Source organism: Corticium candelabrum, chromosome 15 (assembly GCF_963422355.1).
Source record: "Corticium candelabrum chromosome 15, ooCorCand1.1, whole genome shotgun sequence".
NCBI lineage: Eukaryota > Metazoa > Porifera > Homoscleromorpha > Homosclerophorida > Plakinidae > Corticium > Corticium candelabrum.
In genome coordinates, this window is record NC_085099.1 from 2,511,842 (window position 1) to 2,536,841 (window position 25,000).

At 42.6% G+C, this 25,000-nt stretch overlaps 5 protein-coding genes and 1 long non-coding RNA gene across 10 annotated transcripts in view; 4 read left to right on the forward strand and 2 right to left on the reverse strand.

The window, feature by feature from the left end:
* The window catches only part of LOC134190938 (WASH complex subunit 3-like), a 2,983-nt gene extending 1,222 nt beyond the window's left edge, over window positions 1-1,761 (forward strand). Inside the window, exons 6-8 of the mRNA XM_062659486.1 lie at window positions 400-461; window positions 584-648; window positions 1,575-1,761. Coding sequence (XP_062515470.1) covers window positions 400-461; window positions 584-648; window positions 1,575-1,686 — 239 coding nt within the window. The 3' untranslated portion in view covers window positions 1,687-1,761. The remainder of the gene's footprint in view (window positions 1-399; window positions 462-583; window positions 649-1,574) is intronic.
* A 51-nt stretch (window positions 1,762-1,812) lies between these two features.
* Window positions 1,813-9,296, forward strand: LOC134190937 (protein arginine N-methyltransferase 5-like). Of its 2 annotated transcripts, none has more exons than XM_062659483.1 (16): window positions 1,813-2,001; window positions 3,609-3,724; window positions 4,635-4,720; window positions 5,101-5,374; window positions 5,442-5,552; window positions 5,609-5,661; window positions 5,718-5,807; window positions 6,332-6,403; window positions 6,462-6,539; window positions 6,596-6,777; window positions 7,463-7,547; window positions 7,604-7,694; window positions 7,759-7,944; window positions 8,061-8,174; window positions 9,029-9,093; window positions 9,144-9,296. In XM_062659483.1, exons 1-16 carry the CDS (start codon window positions 1,904-1,906, stop codon window positions 9,294-9,296), a joined length of 1,854 nt encoding a protein of 617 aa, XP_062515467.1. In that variant the 5' UTR covers window positions 1,813-1,903. The 2 variants fall into 2 exon arrangements, with proteins under 2 accessions (XP_062515467.1, XP_062515468.1); XM_062659484.1 differs by lacking the exon at window positions 1,813-2,001 and adding an exon at window positions 2,008-2,106.
* A 92-nt stretch (window positions 9,297-9,388) lies between these two features.
* Window positions 9,389-13,454, reverse strand: LOC134190936 (leucine-rich repeat and IQ domain-containing protein 3-like). Its single transcript, XM_062659482.1, has 2 exons — window positions 13,170-13,454; window positions 9,389-11,449 (listed from the first exon to the last, which is right to left on the reverse strand). Exons 1-2 carry the CDS (start codon window positions 13,452-13,454, stop codon window positions 9,437-9,439), a joined length of 2,298 nt encoding a protein of 765 aa, XP_062515466.1. The 3' UTR covers window positions 9,389-9,436.
* A 31-nt stretch (window positions 13,455-13,485) lies between these two features.
* Window positions 13,486-14,943, forward strand: LOC134191076 (small ribosomal subunit protein uS2m-like). Its single transcript, XM_062659636.1, has 2 exons — window positions 13,486-13,602; window positions 14,155-14,943. The coding sequence occupies exons 1-2, from the start codon at window positions 13,536-13,538 to the stop codon at window positions 14,871-14,873; spliced, it is 786 nt and encodes a 261-aa protein (XP_062515620.1). The 5' UTR covers window positions 13,486-13,535; the 3' UTR covers window positions 14,874-14,943.
* Window positions 14,944-15,225: 282 nt separating this feature from the next.
* LOC134191335 (A disintegrin and metalloproteinase with thrombospondin motifs 18-like) lies at window positions 15,226-22,262 on the reverse strand. 4 transcript variants are annotated; one of them, XM_062659941.1, is made up of 16 exons: window positions 22,033-22,159; window positions 21,777-21,947; window positions 21,580-21,713; window positions 21,422-21,500; window positions 19,030-19,156; window positions 18,831-18,967; window positions 18,652-18,775; window positions 18,507-18,560; window positions 18,252-18,439; window positions 18,014-18,190; window positions 17,821-17,938; window positions 17,251-17,374; window positions 16,911-17,196; window positions 16,355-16,726; window positions 15,643-15,793; window positions 15,226-15,580 (listed from the first exon to the last, which is right to left on the reverse strand). In XM_062659941.1, exons 2-16 carry the CDS (start codon window positions 21,867-21,869, stop codon window positions 15,420-15,422), a joined length of 2,325 nt encoding a protein of 774 aa, XP_062515925.1. In that variant the 5' UTR covers window positions 21,870-21,947; window positions 22,033-22,159; the 3' UTR covers window positions 15,226-15,419. The 4 variants fall into 4 exon arrangements, with proteins under 4 accessions (XP_062515925.1, XP_062515923.1, XP_062515924.1 ...); XM_062659939.1 differs by having other exon boundaries at window positions 18,507-18,587; XM_062659940.1 differs by lacking the exon at window positions 22,033-22,159 and having other exon boundaries at window positions 18,507-18,587; window positions 21,777-21,962.
* Window positions 22,263-22,580: 318 nt separating this feature from the next.
* The window catches only part of LOC134191353 (uncharacterized), a 2,450-nt gene continuing 30 nt past the window's right edge, over window positions 22,581-25,000 (forward strand). Inside the window, exons 1-3 of the long non-coding RNA XR_009971772.1 lie at window positions 22,581-22,778; window positions 22,963-23,287; window positions 24,810-25,000. The exon at window positions 24,810-25,000 is cut by the window's right edge and continues 30 nt beyond it. This is a non-coding gene — a long non-coding RNA (uncharacterized LOC134191353). The remainder of the gene's footprint in view (window positions 22,779-22,962; window positions 23,288-24,809) is intronic.

The following is a 25,000-nucleotide window of genomic DNA, read 5'->3' on the forward strand; positions in this document are numbered from 1 at the left end:
TGTCTGTTTGTCTGTCTGTCATCTGTCTGTCTGTCTGTCTGTCTGTCATCTGTATGTCTGATTGTTGTCTGTATGTTTGTTTGTTTGTCATCTGTTTGTCTGTTTGTTTGTCTGTCTGTCTGTCTGTTTGTCTGTCTGTGTCTGTCTGTCTGTCATCTGTATGTCTGTCTGTTGTCTGTCTGTTTGTATGTTTGTCTGTTTGTCTGTCTGTCTGTCTGCTTGTCTGTCTGTTATCTGTCTGTCTGTCTGTCTGTTTGTTTGTCTATCTGTCTGTGTACGCCTGTTTTCTACTCTGTTTATCGGGTTTCAATCTGTTTATTTGTGGCTGTTTGTTTGATGGCAACTGCTCGGTTGTCACAACTTGATGTTTTAGTAAATGATAGTGGCTTGTGTGTTTAGTAGTCACGAAAACAGTGTCTCAAGACCCAAGGTACAAGAAATACTTTGACTTAAACCGTAAGGTAAGAAAACTGCATTTGTACATTTGACAGTGAATTAGTGTGTGGGACAACGTGATGTGAACTCTTAGCTACGAGTATGTGCTTTATGTTTATGTGTCAGTCAGCTGTATTTGATGCTCTAGGGAGTGCCGATAGCTGCATTGAGACCAAAGATGCTGTCTGAAGGGCTTAATCCTGACTTATTAGAGTAAGTTGTTTAGCAGCATTGGATATGTTGTTGTTGTTCTTGTTGTTGTTGTGTTTATGCATTTGGTGTGTGTTTGTGTGTGTGTGTGTGTGTGTGTGTGTGTGTGTGTGTGTGTGTGTGTGTGTGTGTGTGTGTGTGTGTGTGTGGTGCTGTAGCTCAATTGGTTAGAGAGTGCATTCGGAGAATGAAAACATCCGGGACCTTGCCGGGTTGTAGGTTCAAGTCACAGTGATGGCGAGCTATGGCATAATTTCCTTAAGCAAGAAACTCACACACAATTGCTTCTCTTGACTCAGGAGTATAAATGAGTACCTGGTCATTGACTGGGGTGGACATGACCGATGGCTTGGCAGTAACATCATGCAGTAGACGGGTACATGTGGGCCTTGGTGTCCAGTCCCAGAGTGCGCCATTGTCTGCCCCTGGATGATTGTGGCCAAGCTCCAGGTGGATTGTAGCGCTGGCCCCAAGACTCCACGTAGTGCATGGAGGCCCTGTCTCTTAGAGGCAGGGAGAGCTATCTCCGCAACTGACCTCAAGGTTGACGTTGAAAGACGTGGAGGGCTTAACATTTGTCCATTTGTGTGTGTGTGTGTGTGTGTGTGTGTGTGTGTGTGTGTGTGTGTGTGTGTGTGTGTGTGTGTGTGTGTGTGTGTGTGTGTGTGCATTTGGTGTGTGTATGTGTGCATTGTGTGTGTGTGTGTGTGTGTGTGTGTGTGTGTGTGTGTGTGTGTGTGTGTGTGTGTGTGTGTGTGTGTGTGTGTGTGTGTGTGTGTGTGTGTGTGTGTGCATTTGGTGTGTGTATGTGTGCATTGTGTGTGTGTGTGTGTGTGTGTGTGTGTGTGTGTGTGTGCGTGTGCGTGCGTGTGTGTGTGCGTGTGTGTTCGTGTGCGTTTGTTTTATGCGTCTGCATTTGCTGCTTGCAGAACACCAGACGCACCTGCTCCAGAGGGAGACCAGGATGAAGACGATATTTTTTCTGGACAGAGTTCTGATTCAGAGGATGAGGAGGAAGAAGACTCAGACTTTGATGATTAATTAATTACATTTATGTAAACTTCCAAGCAATTTATTGATACAAACTCTACTCAAATAATTTGCTTTTGACTACGCGCCTCGTTCGTTACCCAGCGTACGCGCGGCCAGTACAACGGGAATCCGAGGACAACTTCCCGTATAATTTTTGACTAATATTTCATTTCTTTCGTCAACAACGATTTTTCTAGGAGTTTGATTAGATAGCGAGACTTCCAGCATGTCAGGAAAAGCTGCTCGTGTCAACGTTTCCGCTGGGAGGGATTTCTTCTCTGTTCCTGATATTTCTGTGGCTCTATGTGACGCTTTCAGTGCAGGGTGAGATTGGATGTGTGCGATTGTTGTCTTTCTTTGTGTCTCTTTTGCTTGTCGTGGTAGGAGATACGTTTGGTTGGTAACCGGGAAGTTGGAGACCACGTGCACGTGTGTTTGCCTAGCTGTTGTCTGTATGTTTGTCTGTCTTTCGTCTTTTTGTGTGTTTTCTGTGTATCTGTTTATCTGTCTGTTTGTGTGTTTGTTTGTCTGTCTGTTTGTGTGTTTGTTTGTCTGTCTGTTTGTGTGTTTGTTTATCTGTCTGTTTGTGTGTCTGTTTGTTTGTCTGTTTGTTTGTTTGTTTGTTTGTCTGTTTGTTTGTCTGTCTGTCTGTTTGTGTGTTTTTTTGTCTGTCTGTTTGTGTTTGTTTATCTGTCTGTTTGTGTGTCTGTCTGTTTGTCTGTTTGTTTGTTTGTCTGTTTGTTTGTCTGTTTGTTTGTCTGTTTGTTTGTTTGTCTGTTTGTTTGTCTGTTTGTTTGTCTGTTTGTTTGTCTGTTTGTTTGTCTGTCTGTCTGTTTGTGTGTTCGTTTGTTTGTCTGTTTGTTTGCTTGTCCATCTGTTTGTCTGTCTGTTTGTCTGTCTGTTGTCTGTCTGTTTGTCTGTCTGTTTGTCTGTCTGTCTGTCTGTCTGTTTGTTTGTCTGTCTTTTTGTCTGTCTCTCTGTTTGTCTCTCTGTTTGTCTGTCTGTTTGTTTGTCTGCTTGTTTGTCCATTTGTTTGTCTGTCTGTTTGTGTATCTGTTTATCTGTTTGTTTGTGTGTGTTTGTCTATTTTTTATCTGTCTGTTTGTCTGTTTTTTATCTGTCTGTTTGTCTGTCTGTTTGCTTGTCCGTCTGTTTGTCTGTTTGTTTGTCTGTTTGTTTGTCTGTCTTTTTATCTGTCTGTTTCTTTGTCTGTTTGTCTGTTTGTCTGTTTGTCTGTCTGTTTGTTTGTCCGTTTGTCTGTCTGTTTATGTGTTTGCTGTTTATCTGTTTTATCTGTCTGTTTGTGTATCTGTTTGTCTGTTTGTTTATCTGTCTGTCTATCTGTTTGTCTTACTGTCTGTTTATCTGTTTGTCTGTCTGTTTGTTTGTCTGTTTGTCTGTCTGTCGGTCTATCTGGTTGTCTGTCTGTCTGTTTATCTGTTTGTCTGTCTGTTTGTTTGTCCGTTTGTCTGTCTTTTTGTCTGTTTGTCTGTTTCCACGTTCATTTGTTCATCTGCTACTTGGTTGCATGTACATTTATTTGTTTGTATTTGTTTATTGTGTTTATATCTATATTAGTCCATTTGTTTACCTGTTAGTCTATTTGTTTGTTTATGTGTTTGTATGTTTGTGTGTTTGTCTGTCTGCATGTCTATTTGTTTGTCTGCTCCTCGACTTGTTTGTACATTTGTCTATTTGTTTTTTCATTTGTTTGTCTGTTTGTTGTGTATCTGCACATATATCTGCACGTCGGTTTGTTTGTCTTTTCTTTACTTTACTTTGTCTATTTATTTGTATTTGTTTGTTTATTTTTCTGTTTATCTGTTTGTGCAATTGGTAATTTGTCTGTTTGTCTACATGACTGTTCATCTAGTAATTGAAATCAACTGTATGTATGCATCTATCTGTATTGATTCTGATTTGTATTGTAGGTTTGAGTTTATAGTCTCACCAATTGTACATCCACGATTTTATCGTAATTGGAAAGGCCCATCTGGACAACGTTCAGAGCCTCTTACTCGGTCAGATATGCTGCTGTCAAGCTCAGGTATGAATGGGAAACTAATAACAGAGAGTCAGAGTGTTGATGAATGTGTTGGATTAAGTTAATTACGGTTGAGATCGTTAGTCTGATTATGTGTGAGACAATACACACAGTCAAATCTATTGACACACACACACACACACACACACACACACACACACACACACACACACACACACACACACACACACACACACACACACACACACACACACACACACACACACACACACACACACACACACACACATACACACACACACACACACACACACACACACACACACACACGACACACACACACACACACACACACACACACACACACACACACACACACACACACACAAAATAAATGTCAATAGCAAATGGATAAGGAGCTGCTGTTTGTTATGGTTACGCCTCCAGCCAGATGGCTGGGTTCCTGTGCACTACGCAGGAGCTATGAGCCGTGCTAAGCAATCTCCTGGAACCTGGCCAGGTACTTGCAGGAGCATTGACTGCTACGCCAACTGTGGTGTGGGCACCCAAAGTCCCACCCGAACCCCAGTGGCTGATAGACTTTGTCGCAGTCGGGTCCTTTGCCACCCCAGTCAATGACCAGGTACTCATTTATACTCCTGAGTCGAGAGAGGCAATTGTGTGTGAGTTTCTTGCTCAAGGAAATTATGCCATAGCTCGCCATCACTGTGACTTGAACTTGCAACTCTGCACAGTCCCGGATGTAATCACTACATAAGATGACTCTCTAACAAGCTGAGCTATTGCACCACATGCACATGCACACACACACACACACACACACACACACACACACACACACACACACACACACACACACACACAGACGAGTTGGTCAATGATGGGAGGAGCTACCACAAATATATATGGTGACTTTGAGTTTTATATTTAGACTGGAGTAGCATTGTTGTTGGGAAGACATCTCCGTGGCTAAAGTTAGACTCTGAAGATCCAGACATACGGAAGAACTCTGAACGCGTAAGCCATTACATCATACACTTTGTGATCGTGATTTACATGTATGCCGTGTGTGTGTGTGTGTGTGTGTGTGTGTGTGTGTGTGTGTGTGTGTGTGTGTGTGTCTGTGTCTGTGTCTGTGTGTCTGTGTCTGTGTCTGTGTCTGTGTCTGTGTGCGTGTATCTGTGTCTGTGTGCGTGTGTCTGTGTGTGTCTGTGTGTGTGTGTCTGTGTGTGTGTGTGTGTGTGTGTGTGTGTGTGTGTGTGTGTGTGTGTCTGTGTCTGTGTCTGTGTCTGTGTCTGTGTGTGTGGTGTGTGTGTGTGTGTGTGTGTGTGTGTGTGTGTGTGTGTGTGTGTGTGTGTGTTTGTGTCTGTGTGTGTGCACGTTTGCTTGTCATACAGGCTCTACTAGAAGAGATACGATACGCCTCCCACCTGAGTCATCCTGCAGTCGTCGTCAACCTCAGAGATGGCAGATGCCACAATCTGGCACGATTCATCAGCGAATTCATCCAGGATCCCCACTCTAACATGCAAGTGTGGATACGGTTACCAACCATCACGCCACATGAACAAATCACAACAAACGACAAGAAAGGAGGCAGCAACACGACGCCGTGGCATTGGTGGAATACGTTCAGAACATTGTGCGAGAACAGCAAACAGATCGGTTTGGGTATGCTCATCTTCATCGGTTCATTTCTAGCACAAACTTGTCGTTCAAGTATTCGACTTGTTTCTAGCTCTTGAGCTGACTGCTGATCTTCCTGACAAAGCGGAACTTGATCGATGGTGTGGAGAACCGGTGAGAGCCGTGTTTGTTCCAACGTCTGTTTTTCTTACGAATAAACGAGGTGAGACGTTAGCAGGTTTGCTGTCGTGTGTGGTGGACACGTGTTTTGTGTGTTAGGATTTCCTGTTTTATCGAAATGTCATCAAACGTTTCTACAGCAACTTTACAAGGTGCAGTGGTTGGTGACACGGTTGGTGTTCTTCACTTTTGTATGTTTTGTATTAAGATTAATATTCAACCTGTTTTGAGTGGGTTTTGTCGTCATTCTGAGAAAGGCATACAGACGTATCATCAGTATATTAATCACTTATATCAGGTGCAGGAGGAAGTAATGATATTAAGCTAGTCGGGCAAGGAGATAGACTGACAGATGAATGAGACAAATAGACATAGACACACAGGGATTTTAGGGACATAGGCAGACAGACAGACAGACAGACGGACAGACAGACAGACGGACAGACAGACGCAAGCAGGCAGAAAGACAGGCAGGCAGACAGACAGACAGACAGACAGGAAGACAGACACAAGCAGACAGAAAGACAGACAGACAGATTTATTACATGTGTGGACAGACAGACAGACAGACAGACAGGAAGACAGACAGACACATAGACAGACAGACAGACACATAGACAGACAGACAGACAGACACAAGCAGACAGAAAGACAGGCAGACAAACAGACAGACAGACGGACAAGAAGACGGACACAAGCAGACAGACAGACAGATTTATTACATGTGTGGACAGACAGACAGACACACAGACAGACAGAATTACAAAGATAATGTCAGTCACGCTTCCTATTTTCCCTTCCTACATGCTTCTGTTTGTACAGACAATGACACCTCCAGACGAAGTCGAACTCTTCGGTAAAGGATACGAAGACTTCCTCCAGAATCCATTACAGGTGGGCGACTCTCGATTTCGTAAACATTTAACTAACTACCAACATGCTGCATCTCCAGCCTCTGATGGATAACTTAGAGTCTCAAACTTATGAAGTGTTTGAAAAGGATCCAGTCAAATACACACAATATCAGAAAGTGGGACTAGAGATAGTCACTCATTCGCATCCGTCGTTGATTTCCTATCTCTGTAGGCGATTTATTTTGCTTTGGTGGATCGTGTTAGCGACGATCAGCGTGACACTGTTGTGAGTGTTGTGATGGTAGTGGGAGCAGGTCGAGGGCCGTTGGTGAGAGCGGCACTTGCTGCTGCGGAACGAGCGGAGAGGTTGATCAAGATTTATGCAGTGGAGAAGAATCCGAATGCTATTATCACGTTAGTTGTGTTCTGTTTTTGTTTGTTTTGTTGGTGCGTGTGTGTGTGTGTGTGTGTGTGTGTGTGTGTGTGTGTGTGTTGTGTGTCTGTGAGTTCCTCCCTTTGTCTGTCTGTCTGTTTGTTTGTGTTTGTCTGTCTGTTTGTTGTCTGTCTCTGTCTGTTTGCATCTGTTTGTGTTTATCTGTTTGTTTGTGTTTGTGTTTGTCTGTTTGTTTGTGTTTGTGTTTGTCTTTGTTTTATGTTTGTCTGTCTGTTTGTTTGTGTTTATTTGTCTGTCTGCCTGTTTATTTGTTTGTGTTTGTTTGTCTGTCTGTTCTTTGTCTTTGATGTTTGTCTGTCTGTTTCTTTTTCTGTTTGTTGCTTGTCTGTCTGTTTCGTTTTCTGTTTGTTTGTCCATTTGTCTGTTTGTTTGTCTCTGTTTGTTTGTCTCTGTTTTATGTTTGCCTGTCTGTTTGTCCATCTGCTTGTCTATTGGTTTGTTTGTTTGTGTTTGTTTGTTTGTCTGTGTCTGTCGTTTCATTGTCTTTTTGTCTGTCTGTATTGTTTGTGTTTGTTTGTATGTTTGTGTGTCTGTCTGTCATTTTATCATCTTGTTTGTTTGTTTATCTGTCTGTCTGTTTGTTTGTTTCTCTCCATTTGTCTGTCCGTTTGCACTATTCGTTTCATTAACAATGTCCCTCTATAGTCTACGAAATATGACTCTTCACGAATGGAAGGACAAAGTAACCATCATTTCAAGCGACATGAGAGACTGGAAAGCACCAGAGAAAGTCAGACACACTCACCAAACACATCACACCAACATCACATTTACATTAATCCTCAGGCAGACATCCTAGTCAGTGAACTTCTCGGCTCATTCAGCGACAACGAACTGTCACCCGAATGTCTCGATGGCGCACAACTAGCACTAAAAGGTCAACCATGCAATACCCCACGAGTGCAACACAACTACCCTCACTCCATGCTTTTGTGTATTAGATGATGGCATCAGTATTCCGTCTCAGTATGCGTCATACGTTGCACCTCTGTGTGCACCGAAGCTTCACACCGAGTTAGCAAAAGGAAAGGAGTCAGACTACGAGACGCCGTATGTTGTCATGTTGAGGAACGTCCACGTGTTGGCGGAGCCACAACGTTGTTTTACATTCTCGCATCCAAACTGGGGTCGGTTTAGCCTCCTACCAGACCCGCTCCTCGCACTGTTGTGCCCCGTACAGCACGAGGAGAGGGTCTGAGGCGATCATTTGTATTGGATTGTTGATGGAAGTTTGTTGTGTTAGGAGATAGGGATAATAATCGTTACGGGTCTTTCACGTTTCTCGTCGGGCAGGATTCTTGTGTTCATGGAATCGCTGGCTATTTCGATGCCGTTTTGTATGGTTCGGCGACGATAAGTGAGTTGGCATCGTGCAATGGTTTGAGTGTGTGTGCAAGTGTGTGAATGTTTGAGTTTCTGTTTATCTGGTGTGTGTGTGTGTGTGTGTGTGTGTGTGTGTGTGTGTGTGTGTGTGTGTGTGTGTGTGTCTGTCTGTCTGTCTGTCTGTCTGTGTGTCAAAGGTATTATATTTTCAAACATGAACTCCGATACATAGACTATAGTAGCCACTAAGTTTAAAAGACTCGAGTCCGCAAGCTAAAACCCAAAAGACTACAACTAATACATAGATTAATGATTAAAAGAACACTCCTTACAACCACAAAGTACCAACGTACGCTACACAGTCAAGACAAAGTTAGGCAGATAGGCATGAGTGTCTGTCTGTCTGTCTGTCTGTCTGTCTGTCTGTGTTGTGTGTGTGTGTGTGTGTGTGTGTGTGTGTGTGTGTGTGTGTGTGTCTGTGTGTGTGTGTGTGTGTGTGTGTGTCTGTGTGTGTGTGTGTGTGTGTGTGTGTGTGTCTGTGTGTGTGTGTGTGTGTGTGTGTGTGTGTGTGTCTGTGTGTGTCTGTCTGTGTGTTGTGTGTGTGTGTCTGTCTGTCTGTCTGTCTGTCTGTCTATCTGTCTGTCGTCTGTGTCTGTCTGTCTGTCTGTGTCTGTCTGTCTGTGTCTGTCTGTCTGTGTCTGTCTGTCAAATTTTCATATATTTTTATACATCAAAGCTAATACTCGTGTGTGTGTGTGTGTGTGTGTGTGTGTGTGTGTGTGTGTGTGTGTGTGTGTGTGTGTGTGTGTGTGTGTGTGTGTGTGTGTGTGTGTGTGTGTCATACGTGCTCACCCATGCCCACGCATGTGTTGACATCTGATATCCTAGGTACAGTGCCTTCCAACCACTCACCCGGAATGTTCAGCTGGTTTCCAATCTACTTCCCATTCAAGGTAACCAATTTACAAACCCTCCACACGTCACACTAACACCATATCTCTAGACTCCCGTCTACGTCACAGCCGGTAGCCACATAACCGTCCACTTCTGGCGTCGCTGCAGCAGAACAAAAGTCTGGTACGAATGGTGCATGTCGGCTCCAGTCCCCGGACCCCTCCACAACCCAAACGGACGCTCGTATGCGATCGGTCTCTAGCAGAACGAGCGATTTTTCAGTCACGGTTTGAATCGTCAATCCAAACACTCTGTGTACAGTCATTACCATGACAACACTTCGTTACCTTTATTCCATCAGAGTACTCGGTTAAAACCAATTTTCTAAGCATTTCTTCGTAACTAGAGTGACACTGCAAGAGAGCTGTCTCTTCTGTATTTCGATTTGTTCATGTACAATATTGATCGTTCGCCCTGCTTTGAGTTGGGCAAGTCGAGGTAAAGAACGTTGCTACTCACGCTCGGAACGCACTCGTCGTAGGGAAGCGGAAAGAGAGCGTCCGCCTCTCTGTGAATCGCTTTCCGGCGACTTCTCTCGCGAGATACTCGCCGTCTCGCCTCTAGTAACGACTGATTTGCTTCTCTGAGTAGGTAGGCACTCAGTTGTGCCTTCTCGATCGCCGATCTGTTGGCTAGTTGTAGCTGTCGATGCTCCATGAATGTTTTCACCGTGTCTTGTTGCTCGCGGTTCTCTTGCCGACTCTTGTGCGTGCGTGTTTGTGCCACTTTGGCGTGCTGGTCTCGAATGGTGTGTAGGTCGTGCTTTACGAGAGCTTGACCGACTGATAGCTGCTGCTGCTGGAAGTCTTGAATAAATGCTCTCTCCTGTTTTTCGTCTTCCTCGTGACGATGCTCGTTGGATCTCTTGGTTTTCGCATCTTCTTGTATTCGTTGGTTTTCATCGTCGAGCTCTCGTCGTATCCTCACTAACTGTTTCTTTTCTTTGGCTTTCTGTTTGGCTATTATCATTTGTTTCTGTCGTCGTTTTGCCTTGTTTTCGTCTGTCGCTTGGATGTGAGCGCGCTGTGTTTCTCTCACCCACTGCACTTTAGTCTCTCTCTCTTGTGCTTTCTTTTGCTTGTGATAAGCTTTGTCAACGGCGGAGAGACATGCCAGGCTCATCGTCTGGATGTGATCAATTAGGATTTGATCATTGGCGCTCTGTTCTGATTTTGTGATGTTTGGTTTCGGAATACTAGAGTGTAGTTTGTCTGCCGCTTTCGTAGCCACTCGACCTTCACGTCCAGCTTGACGTTTCGACATCATAATGTCCTCGATTGGATCCTGTGTTTGTATAACAGGAAGTCGAATGGTCACATCGAGTTCAACGTCGTCCTCATACTTGACTCCTCGATTCTCACACTTCACTGGCGAACTACAACGATCCAACTCCATCAACATACTTGTTGTCTTTTTCGATTTTGGCTTCGCTCTTTGGCTTTTCCCTTCAGCTGCGGCGAGTCTCTTCTCAGCCATTACCAGTAGGTCATCCTTCTCATCACTCGGTTGTAGTAACGACTTCGATATCCGTTTGATGGTCGGAGACACCTTTGTGAGTAAATAACGAGGCGACGTACTGATGTCTGCCATCTCCATCTCATCCAGTTTGGCCTTTTCCGATATGTTCTTCTCGATTCGTTTCAGAATTACACGATTTCTCTTTTGCCTCGATCCTAACCTTGACGACCGAGCAGAGTAACTGCACGTGGAGCTACCAGATATCGGTCTGTGGAGGTAATACTGCTCGTAGTTGGGCGTCGGTGACGAAGGAAATGGAGTTTGTTGTGACAGTTCGCTCGAATCGAGTGGCTCGCCGACTGGAATTTTTATATTCTTGTATTGTCTGTATGCCTGTTGGATGGTGACTGCCGCCTTGCATCTCTGCCATCTCACTGATGATGTTTGTCTCCTCACCAGGCAGCCCCGTATCCACTTCTGTATTGTAATGACCGGCGAGTTGTATGCATGAAGGCTGCTCACTCGCCTCACAAACAGTTTGACGATTTGATTTCCCTCTTTATGTGTGCACCCGAATGGAATGTATTGATATAAATCGTGTTTGAAATTTTTCGTCATGGCGGAAAATCTGCCTCCGAATTCTGTTTCCTCGATGATCTCTTCGTCTGCGATTATGAAGTGATCCAACGCTTTCAGTGACCATAGACCGTTTACGACACGATGTCTGTAGTTTTGTAGGAGTGCAACCGGAGAGTCATAGAGCGTGAGAATGGAAAGACTGGTGCTCGACGACATGTTCTCCACACTGGAGATATCACTGATCGCGTTACCGTGGAGATACAGCACCTCAAGCTTTTGTAGTTTGAGCCAAAACTCGCGTTCTGGAATTCTGTCAATCTAGACACACAAGAGTCGGTCAATTTTTGATTAATGGAGAGTAAGTCTAAAATATGACACAAAGCCCAAATAAAAAGTATAAATAAATAATTAATTAATTCAATATTGTATTAGAGTGATGCGTCTGTTTCTATTGAAGACTGCAGACCATTCACTGATTGCTCAATTACATATGTAAACATGTAATGATTTAATTAGATTAATACATTAATATTAATGTATAATGTATGTCGTACTCAACCAGATCAGTCACCGTCACTCAAATACAAAATATAATTAATTAATTAATTAATTTAATATTGTACTAGAGTGATGCATCTGTTTCTGTTGAAGACTGCAGACCATTTACTGATTGCTCAATTACGTATGTACACATTTAATGATTTAATTAGATTAATACGTTAATATTAATGTATAATGTATCATTATATAATGTAATATATTTTTACTATTAAAATAGTATCTAAATAATATTATGTAATCAATTAAATGTTTACATATTGATATTAAAACAAGTATTTAAGTAATTAAGTTAATTATTTATTGACTAAATAGAACTTTAAATCCCAACAAATCAAATAATTAATTAATTAATTAATATTGTATTAAAGTAATGCAACTAAATCATTACTAATTGATTAATTATGTATTTAAACATTTAATAATTTTATTATAGTAATATTTATATTAATATATTATACAGTGTTCTCCCCAGAAATATTAGAAGGCAGAGCAGAATACTCCGTGAAGTGGGCGTTACCAAATGCCACGCCCAATGGCAGCTAAAACTATAATTTACAGATCAATGAGGGTCAACTGTATCAAGCTCTAGAAATTTCGTCATCCTTGCCCAACAGTGCGCGGGTTGCTTCTCTAGAGACAGCTGATTCATGGCACGAGCGGCTTTCATGCTCTAGTAGACTTTGGCGAGTAATCGTTTTACATGGGATATTAATCCAAATAGCTTTCCCTAGTGCACATCTTTTAGACCTAGATTGTGTCTTTCGACAAAGACAGCACAGCAATGACTGTCTCCTTTTCTGCCTCACTACAGAAGCCATGGGAAATCATATAGCCACTGGCGATCTACTCCAGTCATCCTGTGCTTCATCAGTTGCCACTCGTTTTCTTTCAACAATGCAGGTGTTCTTATCTTCGACAGCATTGCTCGTAAAGAAAGACTCAATAGTTCTCTGCGACGCCGACATGACACGTGCACTTCGCTGACATGTAAACGTATATACCAACTTGCACATGAACACCAGCTGCGAAAGCATGGTTAGGGGCTGCAGTGAGTGGAAAAGTGTAAGTGTTCCGCACAATTAGATGCCACTTGCTTTCTTACTTAATTAATTTAATAAGATTACTTGAGATCCTCGAGTCTTGGCATCTGGATGATCTACTTTACCTAAAAGCTTAATTGCTTTTAGGTAAAGCAAAAGATCCTGGGAAGAACACTGCGGTCACTATTACACTAAATAAATTTTTAGTATTTAAATTTAAAAATTAATTAGTTATCAAACAATAAATTGTTACTCCGAGCCATACATCCCAACCAATCAAAAAATTAATTAATAAATAATTAACTCAATATTGTATTACAATGATGTAACATTCGACAAAACCGCATTGAAATCTTAGTCTCGCGTAGCCAGACCGTACCGCCGCGCTCAAAGTATGACGCGACTGTCGGGTCTGGCTACGCGAGGCCGTTGCTTACTTGGTTTCTATGCAGATCGAGATAAATAAGCTGACAGCACGTCTCGAGAGCGCCGAATTCTTTCAGATAGTTGCTGCTAAGGTCACAGACAGTGATACGGATACAGAACGGAACGTCTCCCACCGACCGAAAGCGACGAGACCGAAACTGAACGAGACGGACGTCGTCGAGGGTTAGCATCTCGGTCTCCTTTAGAATATTAATCGCTGTCGGATGCTGGAAGTAGCCCGTTCTGTCCGCCTCTTTCATCATCAGTTCTCGTCGACGTGTTGCAAACGCAGACATCTTCGTTGCCGTGGTATCAGCAATTAAACGCCCGGATATAAATAATTTGCTGCCCGGATGTCTATTATTTAGTTCCCGGATATGAAAGTAACCATGTTTGTCGTGCGGTCTGTTAGGCGATTAAAATCGCTTCAACGTTTCGAACAAAGTAAGCAACGTGTTTGTATGTCGTTGTGGTTTACGTCGCTTGTGATTTTAATGGGGTTGGGTAAAACGTGTTGAGTGTGTGGTTCTCACAGAAATTTGATTGATTGATTGGTTGATTTGTGAGTTTATGCGAACTAAAAAACTAACTTTAATGTGTAACGTGCGGTAATCCTTTTTCGCTAGTGTTTGTTCAATAAATGAATTTTAATATACCAAGTTTATATTAATTAGCTACACAGTTTATATTAATTAGTTTTTAACTAAGAGATTTGCGTAATTATTCATTGTATGTATGGCCAATGATGACCTACATGTGTAGCTCTCGTTGCGCTTGGCATGGACTGAGACAGTGACATGCCTTACTTGTGAGCATGTCACATGTTGAGACGTAATACGCTGCTATGAATTGAAGTATCATTGCGTGTGTTGTCCGTCTCCTGACATAACTGTCGTCTTCCAGATGTAAACGATCTGGAAAAAGTACATGCACATGTGTGTACAAAGTGGGGTGGTTGTGTCCTCACCTCTCTCAGTGTAACGTCTATACATGTAGGTGTGTTACCAATCCGTCCTATCACTTGGTCATCCGTACAGTCGATGGAAAGTAACATTTCTGTTGAAAGCGATAATAATTGCTTGAACAACGACGACTATTTTGGAGTATCAGATCTATTCACTAAACAACAGTTGATGGAAAACTTGGTTCACATGGGTCACAAGACCGGAACGTGGAATCCGTTAATGAAGCCGTACATTCTCGGAGAACGTTTGGGAGTCCACATCATCAACTTGGATGAAACGAAGAGGCACCTCGTTCTTTCTCTAAACGTCTTGGCTCATATTGTCTATCGAAGAGGCTCCGTGTTGTTCATACATTCGAGACCAGAATTCGACTTTCTCACTCAACGAACTGCGAGAGAATGTGGTGAGATGTTTGTCTCATCTAAATGGGTTCCCGGTTCGCTTACAAACAGGAGTAAAGTGTTGGACTCGGCGTGGTTACCTGACGTGGCCGTATTTCTCAGCACAAAGTGTGATAAGACGGCAATAAAGGAAGTTGCCATGTGCAATATCCCGAGTATTGCTGTTGTTGATACCGACTGTAACCCGCAGATTATCATGTATCCCATCCCTGGAAATGATGATTCGCCTGCAGCAGTTAGTTTCTTTTGTCATATTTTTAAGACGACGATTCTGTTAGCAAAAGAGAAGCGGAGACTTAATTGTACTGAACGAGTTGAAGACGATAGACAGGAAGAACTAAATGCTTGAGTTTTGAGGCAAATTGTGTGATTTTTATGTATTAATGGAAAACATATTTGCTTGTGGTATTGACACAACAGTTTAGAACACACACACACACACACACACACACACACACACACACACACACACACACACACACACACACACACACACACACACACACACACACACACACACACACACACACACACACACACACACACACACACACACACACACACACAGTGACACACACACACCACAGTCAAACCTACACACACACACACACACACACACACACACACACACACACACACACACACACACACACACACACACACACACACAGTCAAAACCCACACAAATACGTCACAATTGACACAAGCTGTCTTGTATTATGTTGACGTGTCACAATTTCCTGTGCCCCACAAAGGCAGAAATCTAATTTCAAAATTTAGAAAGCACAGTAAACTATGTATTACACAGATAATACTTTAGCGCTCTTATCATCATGCGACTTCAATAGCAAACATGTAGTCGTCAATAAAACGACAGCTGTAGCAGTTATGCTGTCTACTTACCCACTAACCCTCTCATCTCCCCTAACAAACAAGTTTTGCAACACTTTCGTCTAATTTCTTTTGCTGAACAAAACTTGTATTTCCAGTAGTTGGGATGCTGTATGAGAAAACACAAGACAGGATGTCTGTCCACACAGGATTGATCTAGACGTCCTACAGGAAACAACCAACGAGTCAGATTTGATGAAGGAGAGTGAGTCAATGCTGGTACTCACTCGAGCAAGGCGAAGACTGAGCGCAATGCTTGTATTTGTACGGCTTTGATGCTAAATCGCATTCACCAGGAGAAGATCTACCGTCAGTCATACACTCGACTGTCCTCTGTTGGTAATTATCGTGATCATCTGTGTGGCAGGTCTTTGAGCACTGTTACCACACACACACACCCTGTTAGTATAGTACGTTTCATATACAGTAGTGGACAAAAGTATTTGCCGGGTAGTTTTTGTTGATTTTTCATCATATTCTGGCCTACAGAATGGAAGTAAGTGCTGATATGAGCATAAATTGATAAATTAGTTTGTTTTCAAAGGTTGAAATATTGTTTGCATTGAATATGCTTTGATAAATTGTAATGTAAACTTAATTGGCTTTTAACTAGGTTGTAACGGTAATCTTAAATTGCAACAACCAACTGATTTAGACTCAATTCTGTACCAATTAGCACTATTGTGGGTCAAAATGTCCAATTTCAGTCACTATAGTAATCATAAATGGTATTCTCTGAACCGGTTTCAAAAAACTGTATTGAGTCCTATCACTGGAAGAGGGATATTTTGAAGCATTTCATATCATTCTATTCTCAGATGTTGGTTCTAATTATTCGTCAGGTCACTACTGATCAACACACCTAGGTTAAAACACAAACATCCTGAAAACCCTTGCCCGGCAAATACTTTTGTCCACTACTGTATTTGAGGTGATTACCTGCGACCAACTGCCGGTCACCCAGTCGGGACTACAAGCATGTTTTGTGCAGTTTTTTGTCGCTAGTTTGGATTTTGATCGAGAATCACACATTTTGCTGGGTAAGGCGTGATGGGTTATACTGCCTGATGAATTAACTTGGCCATAACAACTTATCTTTCTGGTGTGAACTCCTTTGCCACATTTCACCGAACATGGTCCCCACGCTCCTGTATACCAGTATGTCACACATGCAGGTGACGGTTTGCATAGCCGCTTGCTAGCCGGTTGTGTTTCGGGGTTGCAATCTGACGAGGGCAATTGCTGTCCTGTCTTGTTTGAAAGACAGTCGATGTCACGATACTGAAATGCGTTCTCGCATACATTGCTACACTGCACACGTACAGAATGCTATTAAAACACAATTGACTCTGTCTGTATATAGTATTTTGCACACACACACACACACACACACACACACACACACACACACACACACACACACACACACACACACACACACACACACACACACACACACACACACACACACACACACACACACACACTGTCTTACTGGCTGCCATTCGTTGACTTTCCATTTTCCCCAACACCTTTGCACGTAGCAATTCTCTTTTGTGATTGGTTGACTTGGTGAGCAGCATTTGGATGGCAGCTTTTGCATGCCATCGCCCGCACACAGACAGCAGTTTGATGCCAATTTGTGCACACGAGGGCGACACCATTCAGATGATATGGTTTGTGTGGCAACAGTTGAGGCTGTTTGCCGACATTTAGCTGTTCTTGTTTTCACCCCATTGCCACAAGTTCGACTACAGCTGCTCCATGAACCATATTCCCAACTAAACGATAACCATTTTAGCTTTTGTGATATTTTGATTTTGATTCTTTGTTACCTTGGTGGGCAGTCCATTGTATTGCAATGTTTAGTTCGATTGTGTGGTTTAACAGTTGAGTTGCACGCTGAATTGTGTAAGAGATGGATACCTTGCCGGCACTGGAATGTGATCGTTTTAATACCTGAAAAGTTAGTGCAAGTTATTTTTGACTTGTGGTTGTGAAGAATGGTAGTAAATGTGTGATATTGTATTTGTGTTTTCGTGTGTTCGTGTGTGTGTGTGTGTGTGTGTGTGTGTGTGTGTGTGTGTGTGTGTGTGTGTGTCTGTCTGTCTGTCTGTCTGTCTGTCTGTCTGTCTGTTTGTGTCAGTGTGTGTTTGTGTGTGTGTGTGTGTGTGTGTGTGTGTGTGTGTCTGTCTGTCTGTCTGTCTGTCTGTCTGTCTGTCTGTCTGTCTGTCTGTCTGTCTGTCTGTCTGTCTTTGTGTGTCAGTGTGTGTGTGTGTGTGTGTGTGTGTGTGTGTGTGTGTGTGTGTGTGTGTGTGTGTGTGTGTGTGTTTGTCCATGCAATGCATGCATATGTGTGGGTGTGTTACTTATGTGTAAATGTTTATACTGGTGTGCAGTCTCACCTCCACCACAAGATTTAGAGCAGCTGCTAACCGGACCTTTTACCCATTGAGGTAGGGCTATCGAGTGGTTGATAGGCAATTCGATGGGTAACTTCACGTCATCAAATCCCATAAAGTTCTGATAAAAATCACTATGGTCATTAATAGAAACTGTTTGCAAAGTTATTACTACAATCTATAAGCAACATTTTACCTCTTTGAATTTTGCTTGTTTCATCGTTGGTAGAGGATTGGTGCGTGACCTCCAGTACCTCTGATGAGGATAATACACAGATTGTAATGATGGGTCTTTGGCTCCATAGTCTTCATTTGGTCTGGTGTATGAGATATTGAATCTGTGAAATTGATGTCCTCGCCTCTTAGTTAAGATCTGGAAAAGATGCATGATGTTAGTGAGATCAGGTTTTTGTAGTGTATGAGGGTTTCCTTACTAGGATTATCAATGGACACGTGGTTGGGCCAAGCGCATGGAGTGACTCTAAGCCATATTGCTTCAGAGTGTGTAATGGGACATCTCTACTGTAATCGAAGATTGTCCCTGCTATGTTGTACAAACCCGGTGGATCTATCGTCCAGTTTCCATTGATGTAAGCCTCAAATGTGATTGGATTAAACACAGCTATTGAATAGAAAATACATTTGTCATGATTACGTACTAAACGTGAGCCGTGAGTGTCTTGTCTTACTCAGATGGCTTTTGGTTTGTCTCGTCTGCAGCACTTGAATGTTTCTTGCTCCTTCTGGAATAAGAAATATGGGGTAGTAGTCTGAGCAGAAAAGACATAACAGACATTGCTGCATCCAATTATACTGTGGATGTTGCTGTCTAACCTCTTGTTGATATAGTGTTTTTATATTTTGCGGTAGTAGTGAAGCAAGAGTTGCCATTTCCTCCACAGACTCCACACTTGTCGTACTCTAAGGTTGAGCCAATCAGCTTGTTGCAACCAGTCGCCTGACATACATCAAACTACTGCTTTTGTCAACACAATTTGATTGTTTTGTTGTACCAAACATGTGCCATCGGCACAGACTCCGGATTTGCCATTGTCTAATAAACACGGTGTTCCATCTACGACACTGTCACTGAAGGTGATGTACCGGTCATGTCCATCAGGATAGCAGTTGAGAGCACACGGGTTGATTTCTATTGTTTAAAATGACTTTAATGACATGTGGCTGTTTTGTGGATAAGAATGGTCGGCTTACTTTTGGCACTGGCATAGTCATAATGACTGGTGCAGGGGATCCAGTCGTAGTGCTTGCCGTGAAATTGAAGCACATTGAACAGCGAACACTGCAACTCTCTGAAATCTGCTTCTCCTTTGTTGCATGGCTATAAAGGAAATACAAAACTAAGACACTGTAATGCTGTTTTCAGTAGTTTAAATGTGTCTTGTCTTGCTTCTTGTGTCTGTCTGTCTGTTATTTATTTATTAAAACACAAACTCTATGTTACATTTCAAACACTCATCTAAATCTCCAGGGAAGACACGAGTCAGCTTGTGGAGGATGACTGTAGCGTTACATTGTTGTAATATTATTGAGAATTTTTTCCTCCAAAAAACCTCTACAGTCAGCTTCATTTGTATAGCCTTCAATGTCTCTTGATCTTCTGGCTAGTTTGTTAAATAGTTGGTAGCTTCTGATCCCCAAGTTCCAAAATGTTCAAATACCTGAGGAGTGAAATCGAGGCTTGATGTATTGTCGACAAGTTGCTGTTTTCGTATCTGATCATCTTCCTTTCCTCCCTCTTGCTGCAGCGAAACCTTCCTCTAAAGCTGCCTGCTCTAAAGCGTCTTGGCTGAAAGGATGAACCATGGCTACATCAAGGTCATAGCTACACCCAGAGTCGTACACAACTATGTCTGGTCTATTCTCATTTCCAGAGTAACGATGTCGAGGCTCTTTCTCATGATGAATCTTTACTTGATGTGCTCCACGCATTTACAATTTCATCATGCTGCCACACAGACCCACCTCCATGTTTGCATGTAAGAAGATGATATTCATCTGCCAACTTGCCACATTCACACTGGATGTTCCAGTTGACAAAATGTGCAGGTATGTCCAACCTCAGAGATGCTGCCAAACAAAATTTGTTGGGTTTAAGTGCAAGGATCTCTTCAGTAGGAATGGCTTCTAGCCATGACCCAGCTCCCTTACCGCTTATTGATCTACATTTAGCTGCAGCTCTATCTGATTGTGAAATCACAGTTTCCTGGCAGGAATTTGCATTTGCCTCATGTAGTTGACTAGATAGTTTTTGTTGTAATTTCTTGGGTTGTTTGACAAACTCACTTAGATGTTGGCAATAATCACAACCAGTAGACTTGACAGCTTGATGAATATCGAATGAGATCTTCGAGATATTATCTGTTGAAAGCAAAAGTGATACATTGCTAGTCAAGTAAGGGAACCTAGTAGGCAAGTTTGACAGAGTATGCATCCATCCTCCTAAAAACGCAGATGAAGCAATAGCATCGACCGATGTCATTCCAAATCCTCCTAATTTGATAGGAAGTGTTGCCTTTTTCCACCTATCCTCGACTATTGGTGGCACTCCTAATATTTTGCAAAATGTTCTTTGAGTCAAGTTGTCATTTATTGCAGCTGTAGATTGAGATAAAGATGGTGATACTGACCTAGCCAAATAATTTAACTTGGAACATGGCAATGACGTAGTAGAAGGCTTTCTGACTGAGGATCTTCTAATTGAGGCAAAGCAGAGCAAAGTGATTCTGTCTGTCTGTGTGTCTGTCTGTCTGTCTGTGTATATTTTCAACATTGAAAATATACCTACAACACAACTAGGCAAGTCTACTGTTCCAATCACACATAACCACTAAACACCAACAGCTGTCTGTCTGTCTGTCTGTCTGTCTGTCTGTCTGTCTGTCTGTCAAATACATATATTTTTCAAATCCAAAGAAATTTTTATCAAGAGCTTAAAAGCTAGTCTCTAAGTAAAGTTCCTCAAAATCAACAACAAACACTTAAGGCTACAACAGATGACCCCATAGGGGATCAGAATACATTTAACCACTTAGTTTAAAACAAATTGATATTTCTCAAGGACACTGCAAGATTTTTGTTCAGCTGAAATTACTGCCATCTTCCTAGAGATCACATTTGCATTGCATTGCTGCAGCTTGATCGAAAATCGTCGTCTCCAGTGTGTCTTGAACTCAGCAATGTTAGATCGTCCATTGTCATTCCTCCACAAAGCAGAGAGGACCCTCAAGTACTCAGACGCTTTCTCCCCCCCCCCTCCCCCAACGGCCAAAATGTTCGAATACAAGAGGCACGACAGTCGGCGAGTATCCACCGGGTAGTCGTTCCTGGGCGTACTTGTTTTCCTTGATTGTCTGTCTGTCTATCTGTCTGTCTGTCTGTCTGTCTGTCTGTCTGTCTGTCTGTGCATGATTTAGTGCTGGACACTCAGGGCAGAATGAGAGTTTATCTTTTGAGTTGTGACGTCCACAACTAGTATGTAGTTGCAATTTCAACAATTTCTTTCAGCAACTTTCTTTATATATATTTATTGACGGAATTCACGGGAATCCCTTCTAATACTTGCTTATCATTAACAACACTGAACCTGAGTGTTGCACGATTTGTACTTCCTCGCATCTCCAGGACACACAACGTCGACGTCAGTCTTCCCATTACTCGGTTTGCTGTAACAATAACAATAAACACGCGTGTAATATCACTTCAGCCCGACACGTGCACACAAATGGAACGCAAGCAGCTTACTTGTTCCAAATGTCGTCGAAGTCGTCGTGCAAACAAACCCTCATCCTCTTTGACACACCGCCTCCGCAATGGCGTGAACAGGCCGTCCACCCCGACCATGTCGACCACAAACTCCAGACGAGCGGCACGTCGTTCTGAAGAGAAGAAGACGGCAATAGAAATTAACCCGCACAACAGGCGACAATGATGAAGACTACCGATGATGGGAAAGCTGACGACCTGTTGCTGCCCTCCAGCTTCACTACTGCTGGAAAATGCAAAGCGAATAGAAGTGATAGACAGACAAACATTGTGCAGAGAGACGGCAGAGATGATGAGGCTCTTATTGCGAGCGACAGTTGGGCATGCTCTCGACTCTGCAGCGCGTTCTACAATGGATACATGCGATCATATTTGTGTGAGTTTATTAGATTTGCTTAGTTGTTCTCTGACTAAATAAATGCCTCAACTGACATCGTCGCGTGACCGAGTGTTAGTTTATACATACGACGCATGTACGTATGTACGTCTGATGCTATCACAATGACCGGTACAACGTGTGGCTCGTCAAGGAATGTTCTCGATTTCTTCCTATTTTCGTCTGTAAACATATAGATCAAATAGGTCAACTAGCAGGCAGAGGTTGCATGCAGCAGCCGAATATCTAGCTAGAACCTTACAGTAACAACACTTTTAGAGTGGAATTCGAACCAATTTTGCATGTTTTTGTTAGATAACTAGAGAGAAAAATTAGCAAAATAGCAAGTTCGGGGAGGTGATAATATGACGTCTATGCGTAAGACAACGACTAAATGTAGCGACAGCGCAACAGATGGTCGATATTTCTGTTCTACTTTCTAATTGCTAAGAAAGGCGAGTGGGTGGTCGTAGACTCGTACACACCGTGTAGTTACCTCTCTATGTAGCAAATTTATATCCGCTAATACAGAGATACATATCGAGTGAACTTTCTATATTTTGTTATCGCCTAGGGCTCGCAATTAGATGGAGCCTCGGGCTGCCACCTCGGACGCAAATCTGGGCGTGTCTCGTGACAGAATTGAGTGCTGCATTATATTTGCATGCAGAAATGGCTGATCGCCGCACAGACAGTCAGAACGTATGTACTAGAAGTCGATCAAGAAGCGCACTGATTGCGTCAAGAGCAGAGAAGTAGGAATTCTAGATTAACAGCAGACAGTGAGAGGAGATCTCTCTAGGTGAGAGAATGAGTGTAGCCTTACTGCATGTTTTCCATCGACTATGCGACGCATCATATGCATGACCTCCTAGAGTCGTTAGATATGTGAATTGCCTAGCGTCGGTTGTGGAATAGCTTACGTATTTTGTAATCTCTATTGCATACTAGATGGATTTCTTTCAATATTTAATGTTTGTCTCTAGACTACTACATGCACATATCGGCTCTCCATACAAGAGCGGTTAAAGAGCAACGCCAGGCGGCTTCGAGATAAATCCGTTTAGTTAGCTGCATGGTTGAGATTGCAAGGTGATGGAATCGGAGTTGATTGTTTGGTTGTTGTTGTATAATCGGATGTATGCAAACTGTAGTTATCAGACACTTGGCACCAATTATTGGCATCTGTTCCCAGCGTGAGTTGCTGAGACGTTTAGCTCGGTCCGGTTGCAATTTGAGTAGAGTGTCGAGTCCCACTCGGATAACGTCACTCCTAGCTCGAGCATCGTGCAGTGCAGTATCCGGATTGTGGTGCGTTGCAGTAGACACTAACTAGATAGACAATGTTGACTGCACGAGTGCATGCATCCGTGTACATGCTAAGTAGAAGCTGGACAATGTCGGTCGTACTTGCGTTGTCGACGAAACCGCAAATTCAATTTCAATAAATATCGCAATGTGTCGACGCATTCCGGATTCGCGAACGCACCAGCTTAGCATCCGGGAGCTAGTTCCAATGGCGGTGCCAATTACGTAAAGGACAAATGCACAGTCAAGGAACTGCAGTGGTAATGTACGTCATATCAAAATTCTAGGTACATCAGTGTACTTACATTATTTCTATAAATTGTGATATGTATAGAGGCGTACTGTGTATGCCTAGCTCTATTAGGTTTCACACTCCTACCTGCGTCTGTCATTATCATTTTACTATTGCGCGCGTCTTGTACTCGAGTGTACTACTACTTGCGAGTCCATCTGTATCTAGACGACTGTATGTACTCTAGTAAAGTGCGTATTTTTTAATTAGCGTGAAAGCCAGCCAGCTAACAATTTTTTTAAATTTCTAGATTTGATGCTAACCTAGACACATGCACACGTGATTGTGGGATTGTATTTGGGACTTATTACAGCTAGAACAGTCCATGGATTTCTTGTACGCGTTGCCTACTAGTAGATAGCGCATGCACGTACACATCGAAGTTCTCAAAACGGAGAAGCGAGCTGACGGCGCGAACGAACTAATATGACAATTTCTTATCACTCTAGCTTTATCGTATTACGTACATAGCGCTTATCTAGCATGCATGTACTATCAAACACATAACTTAGCATCTAGTGCGACACACATTTCATATCTAGTGCATGTGATCGGATCAACTGCATGTACTCTTGTTCTTCATTTTTGTTCGAATGTGCTACTGTCAGGCAGGAACTTGTTTCATAAAATCTCATTTCTTCACAAGTAAACCTAGAGCTTGGTCTCTAATTAAGAAGTGTTGTTGTAGGTGCTTGTTTTTTTGGACGACTTTATCCAGCTAGAACGAGCCCACAGCACAGTGGCGTCGATAGAGCTCTGTCTAGATATGCTGTTGGGGTCAAAACTTTCGCACGTGGTGGGTGTCCCGTGCGGTGTCGCGATCTCTAGATCTAAGTCCTAATTTGTCATTAATTTTGAAATTGATACTGCACGCATGGCTTGCGTAGATGCATGGAATATCGCATCAGGCGAGCAGCCGAATGCCTATGTGTATGAATCTAAGGCTGCATGGGTAGTAACCTTGGATTCATGGAAGGCTGGAAACGCCACTGTTGGCGCAAATTATCCTGTGAAGCATTACATACTTACTAGTTGTTGAAATGTCTATGCAAAACACCTGTACACCTTTAATTAATAATTGCTTTCAGAAAAAGACGATATCTTACTAATCGACTGCACCAGATGCTAGTAGAGCTAAACGTCTGTAAAACCGAACATTTCCGTTAGATAGGATTTTTGCTGCGGCTTCACTCTAAGTGCTTCTCTATCACCAATCTCTTGCTGTTTGTCTAGGCTATTAGATCCAAGTGGGAGAGATGTGGTTTCGCTACTTGTGCTATTGTATGGAACCGGTGGAAGAGTAAAGGAGTTTGCTGTGTAGCCTTTGTTGTCTAGACGATGTATTTGTTGTAGCAGTACAAACAATGACTTTTGTTGCTTTCTTTTGTATTGGCACTGAACTTTGTTTTGAGATGCGGTGACAA